The following is a 20,788-nucleotide window of genomic DNA, read 5'->3' as shown; positions in this document are numbered from 1 at the left end:
CAAACATCTGAGTTTGTCTTAACTTTGTCATTTCAAAGTTATAGTTGATTACCTATAGGCCCTACATGTGACCAGGAAATGACTGAAATAAATCAAAGGGTCAGTCAGACAGCAGAGTAATCCTCAGTCCATCAGAACAAGAGCAACTTCATAATGCAGGAGAAACAATGAGAAAAGGAGGACAAATCCAACGGAGAGAGAACCCAACTAAAAGTCCTATCACCCAACAGGAGAGGGGGAACGAATCCCCTAGAGGGAGAAAGAAATCAGTGTCAGGGAAAGAGTGGTGAGCAATCTGAGCTTCATCTGATCCTTATGATGTCATAAAGTGGGTATGTTAGGGAAAGGTTATAAAGAGTGGATGGACATAATTTAGATTAACACAAAAAAAATCAGAATCTGTGTTTTTGTTGGCGTTAACATCTCACATGTGGAAGGTGTTAGAAGGTAAAACGTGGTTTCATTGATTGGCACCATCAGTGAACGCTTTGAACTTCTGAGGTCAAAATGACCTCCAGAGAAAGAAACCGGTGCCTCCTTTATTAGGACTAAATGATGAATTGTATAAAAACTATGCAAAATAATTTTTCTCCTCTTAATTTTTTCGATCGCTGGTGCTGCGCGTGCTGCTCCGAGCTGTCAGTCATCCGGTGAGGCGCACGTGCTGATGGAGGCCTGAGGTGAACCTCCGCGCGCGGTGACAATGAGCTGAATGCTGATCGCTGAGCATCGACAAAGGAGCCCAGTCCAGGGGGTGATGCATCGTTTCGTGTTAGCTGGAGAGAACGCGGGGCCTGCGCCGGAGCGCACCGAGCTGTCACCGAACCACACCTCCTCCGACAGACGCGCGGCCCTGCCCTCGCACCAGACCCGGGCGCCTGCCGGCGGCTCGCAGCCCCGGAGAGCCGCGCTGAAACGCAGCCGAGCCGGGAAGGAGGGAGCGGAGGCTCAAGGACGCGGCGTCAGTGGAGAAGGAGCGGAGATGATTTCAGCGGCCAGAGACGCGGACGGGAACGGCGGCGACGCGGCCGCGGCCTCTCCGTCTGCGCCATGCGCCAAAGGTAAAGAGGAGAGGAAGGGGAAAAACGTGATCCGGGCTTGGAAGAGGGACAGAGACAGGGAGCGGGTGCGGAAGGAGAAGCCTGGCGATGGCTCGTCTCCTCCTCCTCCTCCTCCTGCTGCTGTCTTCCTCAAGTCGTCCGCCCTGCCCGAGCATTCTGCGTGCAGAGACGGCTGTCGGTGCGCAGCGCCGGAGCCCAGGATCGCCGGAGAAAACGGCGGTGCCAAACCAGCTGTGGACTGTGGACTTGAAAGCGACGGAGGCGCTGCCGGTTCCAGGAGGGAGCTTGACGACACGCCGGCTGCCAAGAAGCACAGAGCCGCGGACAAGGTAAGCAGGCCACGGCGCACCTGCAGCCGCTTGGTGCGCGCATTTTTGGCTCGTTTGTAGCTGGAAAATGGGTTTGGATTTTAATATTCAGAGCGCGCACAGAGGTCTGCCAGCGACTGCCCAATCTCACGCCATATCGTGATAGCATTACGATAAGTAAATTAATGTAACAGTTCGTGGGAGCTCGAATTCATTTCGTGACAATATCACGGGTGACGCGGGGGCGGGTAGAAATAGTAACATAAAAATAACCGCGTCACGAAAATGTGAGTGGTGAGACTGAGCTGTGAAGGCCACAAAGCATCTTCACACACAGCTCGGTGTCAGATTGATGTCCTATTGTTGATGCCAGACTGCTGTCGTTGTTCTGTGTCGTCATGTTTACTGTTCTGCTGATGATGGTGGTGATCAGGGCTTTTTTTTTTTTCTTTGAGGTAAGCTGAGGAGGAGGAGGGGCAGCAGCAGTGTGTCCTCCATCTCTGTCCTCCTTTTTCAGAAGCATGAAGCATTTAATGTGGTCCTCGTTTTGGCTGGATCCAGATCGACCTCATGCAGAGGATAAGCAACATCGTTCCTCCTCTTTTTGTTCTACTGAATACTCAGTTGTTTGCACAGAAAAAGAAAACTGCATGAATTTCGGTTTTGGAGAGAAGCGGCTCCAGATTCAGTCACTATGGGGGGGGATGTAGGCCTGTCACAACAAGGACGATCCAGAAATCTGGAGTGATGACATCACAGCCCCATGTGAACCATTCACTGGTTCCAAACAAACAACTTGCTGGGGTTAAGATTACTTATTTACTGTATTTAGTGCAGCCATGTTTTGGGTTATGGTTTAGGGTAGGACTTAAGTTTAAAGCTGCACCACCTTTCACATTTGACATTTTTGAAATGTGTTGCAAAATTACAGCTCATTTTAATGAAGATAACATATTTACTGGGGGGATCCTGGGCAGCTATTTTCTATTCCTTCTTATGTCCTCGTGCAGACTGCAAGAAGTGTGTGTGTGTGTGTGAGGTTTTGAGATTGCCTGTGACCTGATCCATTTGTGTTCCCGATGCAACATTGTATTTTCCTGATTATCTTACCCCCACCATGAATATTTTCCCCCTCACTCCAATATCTTGCCACAACATGCACGCATACACGGCATTTATAATCATTGTCTTTAATTTTTTTCCTTGTTTCCAACTGTCATAATAAAATTGACTATCATTTGAATCAAATTCTCTTAAAATTAATTATATGCTATAAAATTGTATCATAATATGTTGTACCGTACATATTTTAATCTATATAACTACAAGCACTCAGAGAGCGCAAACCTCAGCCAAGGCCATAGGGTCACCTGGAATATCCTTTGGCAAAGAGACTTATTCCACGTCGTTTCATGCATCTACCGCCATGTTTCAGATTCAGTGGTTAACCCTCTTGGGTCTGAAGGCATTTTTTGGACAGTTCACTCACCTGGAATAAATGTTTTATTATTGCTGTTAACAGCTCTCCCTGCATCCCACAATCAAGTTTTATGTTTGTTTTTTTGTTTTCAGGACAACCTGTACTTTCAAAATATATATGGTATAATTGTGCTTTATAAGTGTAATAAAGGTTTACAATTAGAAATAAGAAAGGAAAAAGCGGATATAATTTTCCACACATGTATTCAAAGCACACAGCAAACTATAATAAACTAGTAACACATCACTCCTAAAAACAATCTTTGGTGTGTCACTTCAGGTGAATCTGCTCTACTATTGGATTTTGGAAAACCATGTGATGGTGAACCAATTCTGATTGGACACACATTGCTCACGTCATAACACAGCTTCTATGAGGAGTACAAAGATGGTGGACGGTGGCTCGAAAGTCAGTGGAGTTAACTTTTAAGCAAAAAAAAAGTAAGTTTCTATCTCATATCATTAAAAAGTTATTTATAATTTAGTAAAGCTTGGTCTCAGCTGTTGTATACGACAGCGTCGGCCCCAGAGGGTTAAACCCTTAGATCTTCAGCAAATGTATTTATAAAGAGAAACTGCATGAACTACGCAAGTTTTTTTTTCTAATAAGTTTATTCAGTGAGGAGAAATAAATGCTAAATCATTGTTGTGTCGTAACTTAATTTGAATGACTTCTAAGTTAGGCCAAGATACACCCCTGGTAAAAATTTAATTGAAATCCATTGAGGATTTTTTTTTTTTTAGTAATCCTGCTAACAAACCGAATGTGACCGAAAACATAACCTCCTTGGTGGATGTAATAACATTTTATGATTACATTAGTACTAGCAGAATATAGTTATATGATTACAAATAGATAAAACTTTAATTATAAGTAAAATGTTCATTACAGTAAACTATGGCTATCATACTGGGTGTTTGAAAAACTAACAAATGTGTTTATTATTATCATACTGTCTGTATAACAAGAAGTAAAGTGATTTTTGCAGGGTAGAGAAGGGACTTTGTTCTTTTGAATACATTTGATCGTCACTTATTGTGGGGTCACTTGCCGTGTAGTTCAACACCAGTTGGGACTCTAAAGTTTGACTCATTCTTCATTCTACTAAAACTTGAAACCACTTTGCTGTAATATTTAGTGGATAAAAATGATTTGAACACATCTTTATTAGTTCTTTCTCCTGCCGAGCTGCTCGTCCAGTGAGAATCACACTTTCAAATAATCAGATTTTGTCAATTTCATGCTACATTTATATTATTCTGTTGATTCCTATCTGCCACTCTGTATATTTATGACCTAGTTTGTACAAGAGAGATTTGAGAAAGGTGGCAGACATTATAGGGCCCTCATTTTCATTATGTTTCTTAAACATATGTTTCTTTGGATACTGTTGCGTCTGTGTGTTTGTGTGTGCATGCGCACATGCTACTGTGTGTTCTATACATATACTGTGGATATTTTATGCAAAACTAAATTGGAGTATTTTCCATCACATCACATATTTCAGGTTGCCAATCATGTCCATATATTTGTAGAATATATTTGAAAGGGGGATTTAAAGATACTTCAGAATAGGAAATATTACTATTGTGGACGGCTATAGATACATACAGAAAGAATACCAATATTCACCATCAATCAAACTTCATCTGGGACTATAAAACATCCATAAAATAAATAAATAGAGTTTAAAAGGTTGCTCTATCCTGACTGGCCCTTATCAAGGTTTGGGTTAATCAGTGCTGCCCTGTAGGATTTTTTTAACCTTTATTTAACCAGGATAAAACTCATTGAGATTAAGAATCTTACATTTACATAGAAAACAAACAGCTGAATGAGATAATACAATCAGGTAAAAACATCTACAGGTCAGAGACTTTGTTTCAAGAGCCATCAAGAGTGATTTAAAAGTGTTAAGTGGCACTAGCTCTTTCAGTCTAAACTCATTTTGGAGTTAATTCCCAGAGTTGAATGTTGCCTACTGTCCGGGGGGAAGCTATCCAGGGGGGAAGTTATACTGTTACACCGGTGCATGCGCGCTAACATCCGTAAAAGGTGTTGTACTTCAGAGGTGTTATCTGGTTTCAAAAACAGAGTTTTTAGATTTAAAATTATTTATTTCTCTCTAACCTTTATAAATTATATGATACACATATTAGATTTTTATAGAAATAAGCTGTTTCAGAGCATTTTCTGCCATCTTGGTTTACTTTGTTTGAACGAGCAGCCAGCTGACATCACGTTGCTTTTCTTTACTATGATTTCCTGCATCCCTGGTACAGATCGGGGGAAGTCCTCACGTGATCTGATGTCACTACCATATGTAGGCCATGGCCTCTGATTGCTTGAATTTCTACCCTTCAGGGGTCGAAATTGTAAATTGTTTCCAAACTGAGAATTTTGATCATATTGGCAATAAAATATTATGAATCCCTTATTTAAATGCAAAGGAATAAAATGATAGTGGTGGCAAAGAAAATAGTTTTTAGGACTTAAATCTTAAAAAACCCAAACGCCACACAGCTATAATATTTAGGTAACAGTTTAAGTTCAGAGTTGGTGTGTATGATGAATTCATGCTGTGACCCACTGTAGAGTGTGAGACATTGTGGCATGTGTGGTACAGTGCTAGACTTTTAAACCAGCATCACAGGTTTGCATGACAATGTTAGAGTTTTTTTTTGTGTGTGTACTTCACATGTTCAGCAACTGCTGTGAAGTTAAATAATTACAAATACTTTGGAACCACCAATGTTTAAGATTGTCACTTCAAAAGGTAATAAGAAAACAACTAAATGAGCAAACCATCATCATCACATGAAGCACTGCGTACAAACAGAACATTGTATTATTAATTTAATATGGCTACATACAAACAGCCACTATCAGCATCCTACCTTTTTAATGAGACAAAACCACTGCATCAAGGAAGAAATCACTACAAATCCGATGATGTGGAAAGCTGGATTTATTTTTCATGCAGCTGTACGGGAAAACAAGTTGGCACACTAAATCATTTACCACTGTGTAATGCTGCCATTCCTTCAACAACACTTGAGACATTTTGGCACTGAGGATAATAAGCAATTAAGTGTTTTGGGTCTTATTTTTGACAGATTCTTCCTGTAAATGTGTTTTAATGTTTGCAACACCACAGGGTCAACGTTATTGTGTTTTTTTATTTCAAAATTCTTCACACATTCTCTATTGGGGACAGGTCAGGACTGCAGGCAGGCCGGTCTAGTATCTGTGCCCTCTTCTTCCACAGCCATACCTCTGTAATGTGTGCAGAATATGGTTTTGCACCATCTTGTTGAAAAATACAGACATCCCTGGAAAATCTCTGTGTACTTTTCTGCATTAATGCTGCAATCACAGAAGTGTATGCTGCCTTTGCCAAGGGCCCTGACACAACCCCAGACCATGACAGACCCTGGCTTTTGAACTTGTTGATAAGACTCTGGATGGTCCTTTTCAAGTTTGGTACAGAGCACACGGCATCCATTTCTTCAGAAAAAGATCTGGAATACTGATTTGTCTGACCACAGTACAGTTCCACTGTGTGCAACCCTGATGTTTTAGAAGAGTTGATGTTGCTTTTCAACAAAGGTAATTGGCCTTTTTTTTTTTTATTTTTATTGCACAGTAAAGTTTTAAGTGGCAAATGTAACTCAGTATTGCCGTGTCTGACAAAGATTTCTCAAAGCAATCTCTTTCTCAGGTGGTTATATCAGCTATAGATGAATGAGTGTTTTTGAGTGACATCTGACGAATCAGAGATCACTGGTGCTCAGCTTAGTTTTGCACCCTTGGCCTTTTTACACTTTTAAATCCTTCATGATATTATGCACTGCACAAGGAGAAATATGCCAGTCTCTTCCAATGTTTCTATGAGAAACATTCTTTTTAATTTTTTTAGTGAGTTTTTCCACACTCTTATAGACTGGTGATCGCTCTGTTTTTGTTACTCTTCTGTATTTTTCTGTTTTGGGGCAGCACGGTGGCTTAGTCATTAGCACTGCTGCCTCACAGCAAGAAAATCATGATTGGTTCCCGCCTGTGGCTTTTCTGTATGGAGTTTGCATGTTCTACCCATGTTTGTGTGGCTTCTCTATGGGTCCTCTGGCTTCCTGCCACATCCAAAGATGTGCATTTTAGGTTAACTGGAAACTTTACATTGTCTGTAGGTTTGTGTGCAGACATAAATATGTTTGTTTGTCTGTATGTGGCCCTGTGACAGACTGGAGTCTTGTCCAGGGCATACCCCACCCTGGCATGCCCTACGACTGCTGGGATAGGTTCCAGCCCTCCTGCAACCCTTAAGCAGTTGAAGATGAGTGAGTGTTTTGTTTTGGGTTTTTTTTTTAAAAGAAATTCTTGTTAAATTTTGAAAAAACCTTGGAACTGTTAGAATGACCTAAGCAGTGGGTCACCCCTCTGAATCTGGTCTGCTTGAGGTTTCTTCATCATTATCATCAGAGGGAGTTTTTCCTTCCCACTGTCACCTGTGTACTTGTGCGCAGTGGGGGGTTGCTAAGGTTGGACCTTACTCGTATGACGCGCCTTCAGGAAGCACTGTTGTGATTTAGTGCTATACAAATAAAATAAATTGAAAAAAATTTAATTGAATTGAGATCCTCTGCTTATCTTTGCTCTTCAAAGGCTCCTCTTAGATGCTGCTTTTGTGCCAAATAATGATTACAATCACCTGTCGTTTTAATGTTTCGTGTTTTAATGAACATTAATTCTTTTACTTTATTTTTTAACCTTATTACTTGCCCCTTTTAATGTTTTTATTACACTATGTAACAAATTTTTATTTTGTTTTGTTCCTGGGTACACAGTGTGTTTTCCGATGTATATTATCAATTCTAATCCAATTACATTTTTTCTGCAAATCTGATTGTTAATCGTGTGAGATTTCAGACCATAAAATATCACGTAAGCAGTGGCAAAATAGAGATATAGTTTATCGATCTCACAGTGGAGAAATTATGTTTACACTCCAGTTACCTCAGACAGCAATTAGTCCACAATTATTACTTATTTACCGTAATAATGGCACACATCAGAATTAAAGACAGCACATACACATTTGACATTGTTTATGTGCACTAAGTTTGAAGAAGTCCGTTATCCGAATTGAGGCAAGTGGGTGAAGGCCACGCAGCAACCCTGAGATGCGCCGCCATCAGCTTGGGGGGAGAACGTGGGCTGCAGCTAAAACTGCACCGCCCCCGCCGAAGGGGAAGGAGTGACGTTAAGCGGGCGCCAGAAAGGGGAGTGTTGCTGGGGGGTAGGAGGCAGGTGGGGGGGAGGGAATGGAGCAAAATATTAAAACCGGTTCACATTTAGTGTGTCTGTGCCCTCACCGCGTGCACTGCTACGCAGATGTAAATAATTGAGGGTGACAGAAACTAGTGCAGCGAGGATGATGCCAAACTGCGTGGATTTAAATGGATTGATTGATGGATTTAACTCGAGCAGCTGATGAGATGGAGAAATCTGTGGCCTGCTCACAGAATTTCCCGTTGGTATTAATACGCGCTGCAAACCGTAAGCTTTGATGAGCCGACCACACCCTTTCACAATGATTCGCTGGCCAAATTACTCACAGAACAATAAACCATGCAAACACTGGAACTGGATTAGAATGGGAATAACCCCCTTGTGTCTGATTTTGCTGGATTAAATCGTCGTCGTCAAAGCAAACTCTAATCAGAGCGTGGCTTCTGTGACATTGTCTTGAAACTGTTTGTCCTTTGCCATCCAAATTGCACAGTACCTAGGTCTCGCAGTCATAGGTGGCCACTGGAAAGACATATGCTCTGATGATCCATAGCTTGGTTGCTTTATTCTGCCCACGCCAAAGCTTCTTCATCCCAGTGAGCGCTTGCAAACCCATGGCCAATCTACTTCAGATTTTTTTTGCTGTTATCACCATCACCCTGGATCTTTGCACAGAGGTACATAAAATGGTCCACTTCTTCCACTACAGATCCATTAATTGATATTTGCTGTGTGTTTTCATCATTCTGTTCCCTCAACACTCCCAGAACCTTGGTCTTTTTTGCATTCATCTTCAGGCCGTGTGGAATGGATTAAATAGCCATTTTAAACTCAATTTGCGACCATAAAATCCAACATTAACTTCCACAAATCAGACAGAACAGGGTTATTCCCCAAATACGAGGTCTATTAGAAAAGTATCCAACCTTATTTTTTTAAAAAGCCATATGGATTTGAATCACGTGTGATCACGTGTGACAAGCTTGAACCCTCGAGCGCATGCGTGAGTTTTTTCATGCCTGTCAGTTGCGTCATTCGCCTGTGAGCAGGCTTTGAGTGAGGTGTGGTCCGCCCCTCTCGTCTGATTTTTATTGTGAATAAATGTCTGAACGATTTGGAGTGTTGCTGCATCAGTTTTTTTCCAGAAACAGAGAGACCTCCAGGTGGACACCGTTCGAAAAATTAATATGACTTTCAGGGACGATTTTATGGGGATTAAACAGATTAAGGAGTGTTACTGCCGCTTTAAGGATGGCCCAGAACTCCTGAGAGCGCGGCGCGCTCCCAGCCCCCATCCACAGGCTGACACCCCGCTGAAACAAGCAGATCATTTCCAACGTGAAGGCTTTGTTGATCCAAGATCTCGTCTGACTTTCACAAAAAGGCAGAAGATGAGGACATCAGCACTTTTTCCGGCACATTCCACCGTTACAGGAGTTTTTTTCATGTAAAGAAAGCGGAGGGACGCGCCACGGAGCCGTTCATTACGCGGGACAAAACCACCTCGGTGTTGGTCTCACAGGACGGCTTTCAGGTGGATTTCAGACGGATTCCGGTTGCTTTCCAGTCGTGTGAATATCCGATTGTGATTGTGCATGAGCTGGACATGCCCCAACATGTCCTGTAAGCTTAATCACGGCGTTTCTTTGCGCCATGCAGCTCCACTGCGCGTCGCGGCGGAGCTGCATGGCGCAAAGAAACGGCACGGTGATGCAATCCTCCGCTTCTCTTTCCATGACAAAAACTCCTGTAACAGTGAAATGTGCTGTTCATTTTTAAACTGGACGCTGTCTTGATCCGGTATGTCATCTGACTAGCACAGTCAATCAATCAATCAATTTTATTTATATAGCGCCAAATCACAACAAACAGTTGCCCCAAGGCGCTTTATATTGTAAGGCAAGGCCATTCAATAATTACGTAAAAACCCCAATGGTCAAAACGACCCCCTGTGAGCAAGCACTTGGCGACAGTGGGAAGGGAAAACTCCCTTTTAACAGGAAGAAACCTCCAGCAGAACCAGGCTCAGGGAGGGGCAGTCTTCTGCTGGGACTGGTTGGGGCTGAGGGAGAGAACCAGGAAAAAGACATGCTGTGGAGGGGAGCAGAGATCAATCACTAATGATTAAATGCAGAGTGGTGCATACAGAGCAAAAAGAGAAAGAAACACTCAGTGCATTATGGGAACCCCCCAGCAGTCTAAGTCTATAGCAGCATAACTAAGGGATGGTTCAGGGTTACCTGATCCAGCCCTAACTATAAGCTTTAGCAAAAAGGAAAGTTTTAAGCCTAATCTTAAAAGTAGAGAGGGTGTCTGTCTCCCTGATCCGAATTGGGAGCTGGATCCACAGGAGAGGAGCCTGAAAGCTGAAGGCTCTGCCTCCCATTCTACTCTTACAAACCCTAGGAACTACAAGTCAGCCTGCAGTCTGAGAGCGAAGCGCTCTATTGGGGTGATATGGTACTATGAGGTCCCTAAGATAAGAAGGGACCTGATTATTCAAAACCTTATAAGTAAGAAGAAGAATTTTAAATTCTATTCTAGAATTAACAGGAAGCCAATGAAGAGAGGCCAATATGGGTGAGATATGCTCTCTCCTTCTAGTCCCCATCAGTACTCTAGCTGCAGCATTTTGAATTAACTGAAGGCTTTTCAGGGAACTTTTAGGACAACCTGATAATAATGAATTACAATAGTCCAGCCTAAAGGAAATAAATGCATGAATTAGTTTTTCAGCATCACTCTGAGACAAGACCTTTCTAATTTTAGAGATATTGCGTAAATGCAAAAAAGCAGTCTTACATATTTGTTTAATATGCGCTTTGAATGACATATCCTGATCAAAAATCACTCCAAGATTTCTCACAGTATTACTAGAGGTCAGGGTAATGCCATCCAGAGTAAGGATCTGGTTAGACACCATGTTTCTAAGATTTGTGGGGCCAAGTACAATAACTTCAGTTTTATCTGAGTTTAAAAGCAGGAAATTAGAGGTCATCCATGTCCTTATGTCTGTAAGACAATCCTGCAGTTTAGCTAATTGGTGTGTGTCCTCTGGCTTCATGAATAGATAAAGCTGGGTATCATCTGCGTAACAATGAAAATTTAAGCAATGCCGTCTAATAATACTGCCTAAGGGAAGCATGTATAAAGTGAATAAAATTGGTCCTAGCACAGAACCTTGTGGAACGCCATAATTAACCTTAGTCTGTGAAGAAGATTCCCCATTTACATGAACAAATTGTAATCTATTAGATAAATATGATTCAAACCACCGCAGCGCAGTGCCTTTAATACCTATGGCATGCTCTAATCTCTGTAATAAAATTTTATGGTCAACAGTATCAAAAGCAGCACTGAGGTCTAACAGAACAGGCACAGAGATGAGTCCACTGTCTGAAGCCATAAGAAGATCATTTGTAACCTTCACTAATGCTGTTTCTGTACTATGATTAATTCTAAAACCTGACTGAAACTCTTCAAATAGACCATTCCTCTGCAGATGATCAGTTAGCTGTTTTACAACTACCCTTTCAAGAATTTTTGAGAGAAAAGGAAGGTTGGAGATTGGCCTATAATTAGCCAAGATAGCTGGGTCAAGTGATGGCTTTTTAAGTAATGGTTTAATTACTGCCACCTTAAAAGCCTGTGCTACATAGCCAACTAATAAAGATAGAGTGATCATATTTAAGATCGAAGCATTAAATAATGGTAGGGCTTCCTTGAGCAGCCTGGTAGGAATGGGGTCTAATAGACATGTTGATGGTTTGGATGAAGTAACTAATGAAAATAACTCAGACAGAACAATCAGAGAGAAAGAGTCTAACCAAATACCGGCATCACTGAAAGCAGCCAAAGATAACGATACGTCTTTGGGATGGTTATGAGTAATTTTTTCTCTAATAGTTAAAATTTTATTAGCAAAGAAAGTCATGAAGTCATTACTAGTTAAAGTTAAAGGAATACTCGGCTCAATAGAGCTCTGACTCTTTGTCAGCCTGGCTACAGTGCTGAAAATAAACCTGGGGTTGTTCTTATTTTCTTCAATTAGTGATGAGTAGTAAGATGTCCTAGCTTTATGGAGGGCTTTTTTATAGAGCAACAGACTCTTTTTCCAGGCTAAGTGACAATCTTCTAAATTAGTGAGACGCCATTTCCTCTCCAACTTACGGGTTATCTGCTTTAAGCTGCGAGTTTGTGAGTTATACCACGGAGTCAGGCACTTCTGATTTAAAGCTCTCTTTTTCAGAGGAGCTACAGCATCCAAAGTTGTCTTCAATGAGGATGTAAAACTATTGACGAGATACTCTATCTCACAGAGTTTAGGTAGCTACTCTGCACTGTGTTGGTATATGGCATTAGGGAACATAAAGAAGGAAACATATCTTTAAACCTAGTTACAGTGCTTTCTGAAAGACTTCTAGTGTAATGAAACTTATTCCCCACTGCTGGGTAGTCCATCAGAGTAAATGTAAATGTTATTAAGAAATGATCAGACAGAAGGGAGTTTTCAGGGAATACTGTTAAGTCTTCAATTTCCATACCATAAGTCAGAACAAGATCTAAGATATGATTAAAGTGGTGGGTGGACTCATTTACATTTTGAGCAAAGCCAATTGAGTCTAATAATAGATTAAATGCAGTGTTGAGGCTGTCATTCTCAGCATCTGTGTGGATGTTAAAATCGCCCACTATAATTATCTTATCTGAGCTAAGCACTAAGTCAGACAAAAGTTCTGAAAATTCACAGAGAAACTCACAGTAACGACCAGGAGGACGATAGATAAATAAAACTGGATTTTGGGACTTCCAATTTGGATGGACAAGACTAAGAGTCAAGCTTTCAAATGAATTAAAGCTCTGTCTGGGTTTTTGATTAATTAATAAGCTGGAATGGAAGATTGCTGCTAATCCTCCGCCTCGGCCCGTGCTACGAGCGTTCTGGCAGTTAGTGTGACTCGGGGGTGTTGACTCATTTAAACTAACATATTCATCCTGCTGTAACCAGGTTTCTGTAAGGCAGAATAAATCAATATGTTGATCAATTATTATATCATTTACTAACAGGGACTTAGAAGAGAGAGACCTAATGTTTAATAGACCACATTTAACTGTTTTAGTCTGTGGTGCAGTTGAAGGTGCTATATTATTTTTTCTTTTTGAATTTTTATGCTTAAATAGATTTTGCTGGTTATTGGTAGTCTGGGAGCAGGCACCGTCTCTACGGGGATGGGGTAATGAGGGGATGGCAGGGGGAGAGAAGCTGCAGAGAGGTGTGTAAGACTACAACTCTGCTTCCTGGTCCCAACCCTGGATAGTCACGGTTTGGAGGATTTAAGAAAATTGGCCAGATTCTAGAAATGAGAGCTGCTCCATCCAAAGTGGGATGGATGCCGTCTCTCCTAACAAGACCAGGTTTTCCCCAGAAGCTTTGCCAATTATCTATGAAGCCCACCTCATTTTTTGGACACCACTCAGACAGCCAGCAATTCAAGGAGAACATGCGGCTAAACATGTCACTCCCGGTCCGATTGGGGAGGGGCCCAGAGAAAACTACATAGTCCGACATTGTTTTTGCAAAGTTACACACCGATTCAATGTTAATTTTAGTGACCTCCGATTGGCGTAACCGGGTGTCATTACTGCCGATGTGAATTACAATCTTACCAATTTACGCTTAGCCTTAGCCAGCAGTTTCAAATTTCCTTCAATGTCGCCTGCTCTGGCCCCCGGAAGACAATTGACTATGGTTACTGGTGTCGCTAACTTCACATTTCTCAAACAGAGTCGCCAATAACCAGAGTTTGTTCCTCGGCGGGTGTGTCGCCGAGTGGGGAAAAACGGTTAGAAATGTGAACGGGTTGGCGGTGTACACGGGCTTCTGTTAGGGCTACGCTCCTCCTCACAGTCACCCAGTCGGCCTGCTTTCCCGGCTGCTCGGGATCTGCCAGAGGGAAACTAACGGCGGCTAAGCTACCTTGGTCCGCACCGACTACAGGGGCCTGGCTAGCTGTAGAATTTTCAACGGTGTGGAGCCGAGTCTCCAATTCGCCCAGCCTGGCCTCCAAAGCTACACTTATTACAAGTACCATTACCGCTAAAGGAGGCCGAGGAATAACTAAACATTTCACACCCAGAGCAGAAAAGTGCGGGAGAGACAGGAGAAGCCGTCATGCTAAACCGGCTAAGAGCTAGTAGCTGCGCTAAGCTAGCGGATTCCTAAAAACATGCAAAGTGAATAACGTGTAAATAATTTAGAGGTGATTCAGCAGAGGGAGTGCTTTAGTTAAAGCACGTGAAAGATAACACTGTGAAACAAAATCGTTATCTAGGTAACTAGATCAATCTAACTGCGCAGATTAAACAGCTAACAGATACAGCAAAACACCGCTGTGCTCCGGAACAGGAAGTGATACAATACCGCAGTGAAATTGTGAAAAGACATGGACATCAGCACTTTTTCGGCAGATTAAGACAGACGTGTGGAGGAGTTCCGCCGCCGTCGCGGTGCAGCGCGACTCGCCGCAAAGAAACGCCGTGATGAAGCCTCACAGGACATGTTCTGGCATGTCCAGCTCATGCACAATCACATTGGATATTCACACGATTGTAAAGCAACCGGAATCCATCTGAAATCCACCTGAAAGCATCCTGAGAGACCAACACCGAGGTGGTTTTGTCCCGCGTAATGAACGGCTCCGTGGCGTTCCCTCCGCTTTTCTTCCATGAAAAAAACTCCTGTACGGTGGAATGTGCCGGAGAAAAGTGCTGATGTCCACATCATCTGCCTTTTTGTGAAAGTCAGATGAAGTCCCGGATCACAAAGCTTTCACGCTGGAAATGATCTGGTTGTTTCAGCGGGGTGTCAGCCTGTCGATGGGGGGCTGGAGCACGCCGCGCTCTCAGGAGTTTGTGGGCCGTCATTAAAGCGGCAGTAACACTCCTTAATCTGTTTAATCCCCATAAAATCGTCCCTGAAAGCCATATTAATTTTTCGAACGGTGTCCACCTGGAGGTCTCTCACAGTTTCTGGAAAAAAATTGATGCAGCAAAGCTCCAAATCGTTCAGACATTTATTCGCAATAAAAGTCCGCCGAGAGGGTGGACCAGTGCTCACACAAAGCCTGCTCACAGGCGAATGACGCAACCGACAGGCATGAAAAAACTCACGCATGCGCACGAGGGTTCAAGCTTGTCTGACGCAATCACACGTGATTCAAATCCATATGGTTTTTTAAAAAAATAATGACGGACACTTTTCTAATAGACCTCGTAAGTTGAAGTTGATCACACAAAATTGATTCCTACTGTCTGCAATGAAATAGAAGTCAAAGTAAATGTAAGAATTGCAGCGTTTTTTGTGCATTTTCCATACCATCCCAACTTTTTCTGATTTGGGACTGGAGTAGTTTAGAAAGTGTAATGCTGCGTTCACACCGGGCGTGATCAGACGCCACAAATTCATGGGGGTCGCGTGGCGACGGACGCGCCACCATTGCCCGGTGTGTCGCTCTGTGTGCTTTTGCTGCGAAAATTCACCCCGGTGCGTCATCAAATGGGAGGTGCTTCTATTCCCCTCGCTGGCTCCGGTTGTCAGTCAGCGGTCCTTCCACCTCTGCGGGACCCAGTTTGAGGACCTCCTGTCCCGTTCACGCACGCACATGTAAATAATAAAAAAAAAGAAGAAACTCCGCTACTTGCTGCAGCTCGCTCTTCCCCCAAAAACTCTGTCATAATTGTGTTTAGAAACCAGTCACCATTTGTTTTATTATACATTTGTGTAGTTAATAAATAAAATATTCTCCACAGATGATTCGCTCACATGCGCACGTAAATAAAAGAAAGAAACTCCGCTCCCCCTGCTGCGGGGCTGCTGCTCGCTCCAAAAGCTGTCATAATTGTGAAATAAAGGACAAAAGAGACAAGTCCTGCTCACAGGCTGCTACCAGATACAGGACATGTTCACATCTTCAGTCAAACAGACATCTCCACATCACTACATATTCAGTCCCTGATTGGTCATCGCGGTGCGACGAGACGAAAAGTTCAGATTTTTCAACTTGGGGAGGGGGGCAACGCCACGTGATGCAACGCAGTATCGCTCAAAATCGCTTTATTCACATCCATTGCGTCACGCTGCGTGACTTGGCACGAAAATGCGTTCTTCCATAGGGATTACATGGCAACCTGTCAACTGCTGTCGCTCGCGTCGCGCCCAGTGTGAACGCGGCATTAGATCTTACCCTTGTGAAGCAGTTTGGGAGAAGTTATGTTGTGATTTGTTGCTATATAAATAAATTGAATTGAGTGATGCCATAGTTTAAGGGCTGATACCAGTTCATCTGCATGTGGCTTGTGTTGGCTCTAATACAAAGTATTTTAATTTAGAGAACATTTTATGTCATTTTATTTTAATAAAGTAACAACTTATCTGATTTCTGTTTCAACACCACTGTCTGTATTTTTCCATCAGGTCATAGCACAGACTGCATCAACTGGAAAACCCTTTGACGTCACCTGTCGGTTTTCTAAAGAGTGTAATTGAAGCTCAAATAGAGTTCCTCCAGTTGTTACTATCTTGGCAGTGTCTAAGTCCCGGCCCACTCATAAATTGGTAAAGAGCTGGTGTGTGGGTAACACTGTCTGATCGCAATGGAACCAGTGAAGCAAGAACATGCCTCCACAACAAATCTCATAGTTACCAAACAAGCTAAGGCTAACGGGAAAACTTTGGCTTTGATTTTCTGATTCACATCATTTTTCCTGTAGCACCCAACCCATGTAGGTTTTACAGTAAGTATGAGGAATAAAGGCGGTGTTGAGGGCGGGACCCTGGGTAAATTTAATGATGGCAAACTGTACTAACCTGTATAACTCTGACGAACTATCTCCTTTTTAAACTTTATCATGAATTCAAATAAATGGCGCTGCCTCCACTTACACTTAGTAGAAAAATATGTTACTTTTAAAACCCTCTTCTTTCGGCTGCTTCCATTAGGGGTCGCCACAGCAGATCATTCGCTTCCATCGCACCCTGTTCTCTGTATCCTCCTCTGTTACACAACCACCTGCATGCCCTCCCTGAGCACATCCACAAAACTCCTCTTTGGTTTCCCTCTTCTCCTTCTGCCTGGTGGCTCCATCCTCAGCATCCGTCTCCCTATATAACTTGGGTCCCTCTTCTGCACATGTCCAAACCATCTCAATCTCACCTCTCTGATGCTGTCTACAAATCATCCCACCTGAGCTGTTCCTCTGATATGTTTGTTCCTTATCCTGTCCATTCTCATCACTCCTAAAGAGAATCGCAACATATTCAGCTCTGCCTCCTGTCTTTTTGTTAGTGCCATCTGAAGAGTTCAGATGCAAAACCCAGTATCTCCAAAACCATAAATTTTTAGTTAAGGCCAACATGTACTTGGCTGTCAAGGGGACCATCAGTGTGCACAATGTGAAAGAATTTGAACAAACTGTTTTCATTTTATTGATGAAAGTCTGTGCATTTTGGAATAGGGTTTCCTTTAAATCTCCATTTTCAACCGCATTTTTCTCCATTTAAAGAGAAGAACAGTTACTGGGTTTTACATCTGAACTCTTCATCTGTCTTCCCCAACATCACTCTCTTCTTCACTGCTCCACCACACTCCATTTCTTTGGACAGTTGACTCCAAGTATTTAAACTCAGGTGCTTTGCCCTCTTCAGGTCGGTGGAGTGTGCTTGCATCAAGTGGAGGAGTTTAAGTATCTAGGGGTCTTGTTCACGAGTGATGGACGGATGGAGCGTGAGATCGATAGACGGATCGGTGCAGCATCTGCAGTGATGCGGTCGCTGTATCGGACCGTCGTGGTGAAGAGAGAGCTGAGTAGGGGGGCAAAGCTCTCGATTTACCGATCGATCTACATTCCGATCCTCACCTACGGTCATGAGATTTGGCTCATGACCGAACGAACGAGATCGCGAGTACAAGCAGCCGAGATGAGTTTCCTCCGCAGGGTGGCTGGGCGCTCCCTTAGAGATAGGGTGAGGAGCTCGGTCACTTGGGAGGAGCTCGGAGTCGAGCTGCTGCTCCTCCACGTCGAAAGGAGTCAGTTGAGGTGGCTCGGGCATCTTTTCTGGATGCCCCCTGGATGCCTCCCTGGAGAGGTGTTCCGGGCACGTCCCATTGGGAGGAGGCCCCGGGGAAGACCCAAGACACGCTGGAGGGACTACATCTCTCGGCTGGCTTGGAACACCTTGGGGTTCCCCCGGAGGAGCTGGGGGAGGTGTGTGTGGATCGGGAGGTCTGGGCGGCTTTGCTTGAGCTGCTGCCCCTGTGACCTGACTCCGGATAAAGCGGAAGAAAATGGATGGATGGATGGACTTTTACCACTTCTACTCCTTGTAACTGCACTATTCACCGGGCTCCCTCTCATTCACACACATGTACTCAGTCTTGCTCCTACTGAATTTCATTCCCCTTCTCTCCAGAGCATATTTCCACCTCTCCAGGCTAGACTAAACCTGCTCACAGGGAGTTTTCCCTTACACTGTCGCCTATGTGAGTGCTGTAGGGGTTGGTAAGATTAGACCTTACTTATGTGTTGCAGCTGAGGCAGTTTTGTTGTGATCTGGTGCTCTGTAAATAAATTAAATTATTTCCTACTACTTTTTACTCTTTATTTTACTTTGTCTTTTATTTGTTTTATTCCCTGTTGTGTTTGTATTGTTATTCTTAATTCATTTACTTACGATTGGGAGTAACTTGGTGCCAATTTTTTATTATGTACAGCACTTTGGTCGACTGCTGTTATTTTAAATGTGCTTTAGAAAGAAAGGTTGAGTTGCTCTCTACTCTCACGACAGATCACAATGTCATCAGACAGGAGTCCATGGAGACTCCTGTCTGATGTCATCTGTCAACCTGTCCATCACCATTGCAAACAAGAATAATGTGTGTAATCCCACCTCTACCTTGAACGAGTCTGTCATTCCTACTATGCATCTCACGGCTGTCACACTATCCTTGTACATGTCCTGCACAACCCTCACATACTTCTCTGCCACTCCAGACTGTCATACAATACCACAACTCTTTTCTTGGCACCCTGTCATAAGCTTTCTCTAATTCCACAAATACACAACGTAACTCCTTGTGGCCTTCTCTGTACTTCAACAATATTCTCAGAGCAAACATTGCATCTGTGGAGCTCTTTCTCCGATGAAACCATATTGCTGCTCACAGATATTCACCTCTTTTCTAAGCCTAGTTTCTACTACTCTTTCCCATAACTTCATGCTGTGGCTGATCAACTTTATACCTCTGTACTTACTCCAGCTCTGCACATCACCCTTATTCTTAAAATAGGAACCCACACTTCATCTCCACTCCACAGGCATCCTCTCACTTTCTAAGATTTTATTAATCAAGTCAGAAACTCCACTGCCATCTCTCCAAGACATTTCCATGCCTTAAATGGAATGTCATCTGGACCAACTGCCTTTCCACTCTTCATCCTCTTCATAGCTGCCCTCACTTCATCCTTACTAATCTCTTCACTTCCTGATTTACTCTCATCACATCATCCATCCTTTTCTCTCTCTCATTTTCTTCATTCATCACCTCCTCAAAATATTCCCTCCACCTTCTCAACACACTGTCCTCGCTTGTAAGCACTTTACCATGTGCACCTTTTACCACCCTAATCTGCTGCACACATCCTTTCCGGCTGTGTCCCTTTGTCTGGCCAATCGGGACAAGTCCTTCTCTCCTTCCTTACAGGTTGCAATATGCCTTTTCCTTAGCTTTTGCCACTTCTCTTTTTGCCTTATGCCACAGCTCCTTGACTCCTGTCTGCTTTCTTCATCTCTCTGACTATCCCAAACCTTTTTGTCACTCTCTTTCTCCTTATACATTCCTGGACATCTTTGTTCCACCACCAAGTCTCATGGTCTTCCTTCCACTGTCCAGATGTCACACCCAGTACCTTCCTAGCTCTCTCCCTCACCACATCTGCAGTACTTTTCCAGTTGTCCAAAACTGCTTCCCCTCAATTCAATGCCTCTCTTACTTGCTTACTGAATTTCACATAACAGGCTTCCACCATCTGATCCTTTGTTGAGATCTCACTCTCTTCTTTACCTCTAAAGTCATCCTACAAACCACCATCCTGTGCTTTGTAGCTACACTCTCTCCTGCCACCTCCTTACAGTCTGATTTCTTTTAGCTTGTATCTCCTACAAAGAACATAGTCCACCTGGATGCACCTTCCTCCAATCTTATGTTATCCTGTGTTCCTCCCTTTTCCTAAATTAGGGATTCACCACAGCCATTTCCATGACTTATACTTTATCTCAACTAAAATTACCTTCAACAAACTCATTCTGAGTTAATTTAACTTTAAAATTAACAGCATACAATAATGTGACTCAGCAAGGTAAAATTTAGCACATGCTACCACTCCCTAACATGCTAACAATTACTGTATTGACAGTTTTAGAGTATCCCAGAATCCTGTGTGCGCTGGGGAGGGAGGCTTGCTAATGACTCAGCTTAATGCCAACTTTAACATTGAAAATGCCATAGACATGCTAACACGCTAGCATTGGTCCTGTTTTTAAGTTATAAAATACATCTATCAACTGTTTCAGAAAACCATAACAGGTCGGTTTA

At 42.9% G+C, this 20,788-nt stretch overlaps 1 protein-coding gene across 1 annotated transcript in view; it reads left to right on the top strand.

Annotated features, from left to right (window-relative positions):
- Positions 1–630: 630 nt before the first annotated feature.
- The window catches only part of znf608 (zinc finger protein 608), a 224,206-nt gene continuing 204,048 nt past the window's right edge, over positions 631–20,788 (top strand). Inside the window, exon 1 of the mRNA XM_034171157.1 lies at positions 631–1,390. Coding sequence (XP_034027048.1) covers positions 713–1,390 — 678 coding nt within the window. The 5' untranslated portion in view covers positions 631–712. The remainder of the gene's footprint in view (positions 1,391–20,788) is intronic.

The sequence above is a fragment of the Thalassophryne amazonica genome, chromosome 5, assembly GCF_902500255.1.
Source record: "Thalassophryne amazonica chromosome 5, fThaAma1.1, whole genome shotgun sequence".
NCBI classification, from domain to species: domain Eukaryota; kingdom Metazoa; phylum Chordata; class Actinopteri; order Batrachoidiformes; family Batrachoididae; genus Thalassophryne; species Thalassophryne amazonica.
The sequence above is the reverse complement of the archived record's forward strand: the minus strand, read 5'-3'. Positions and strand labels throughout refer to the sequence as shown.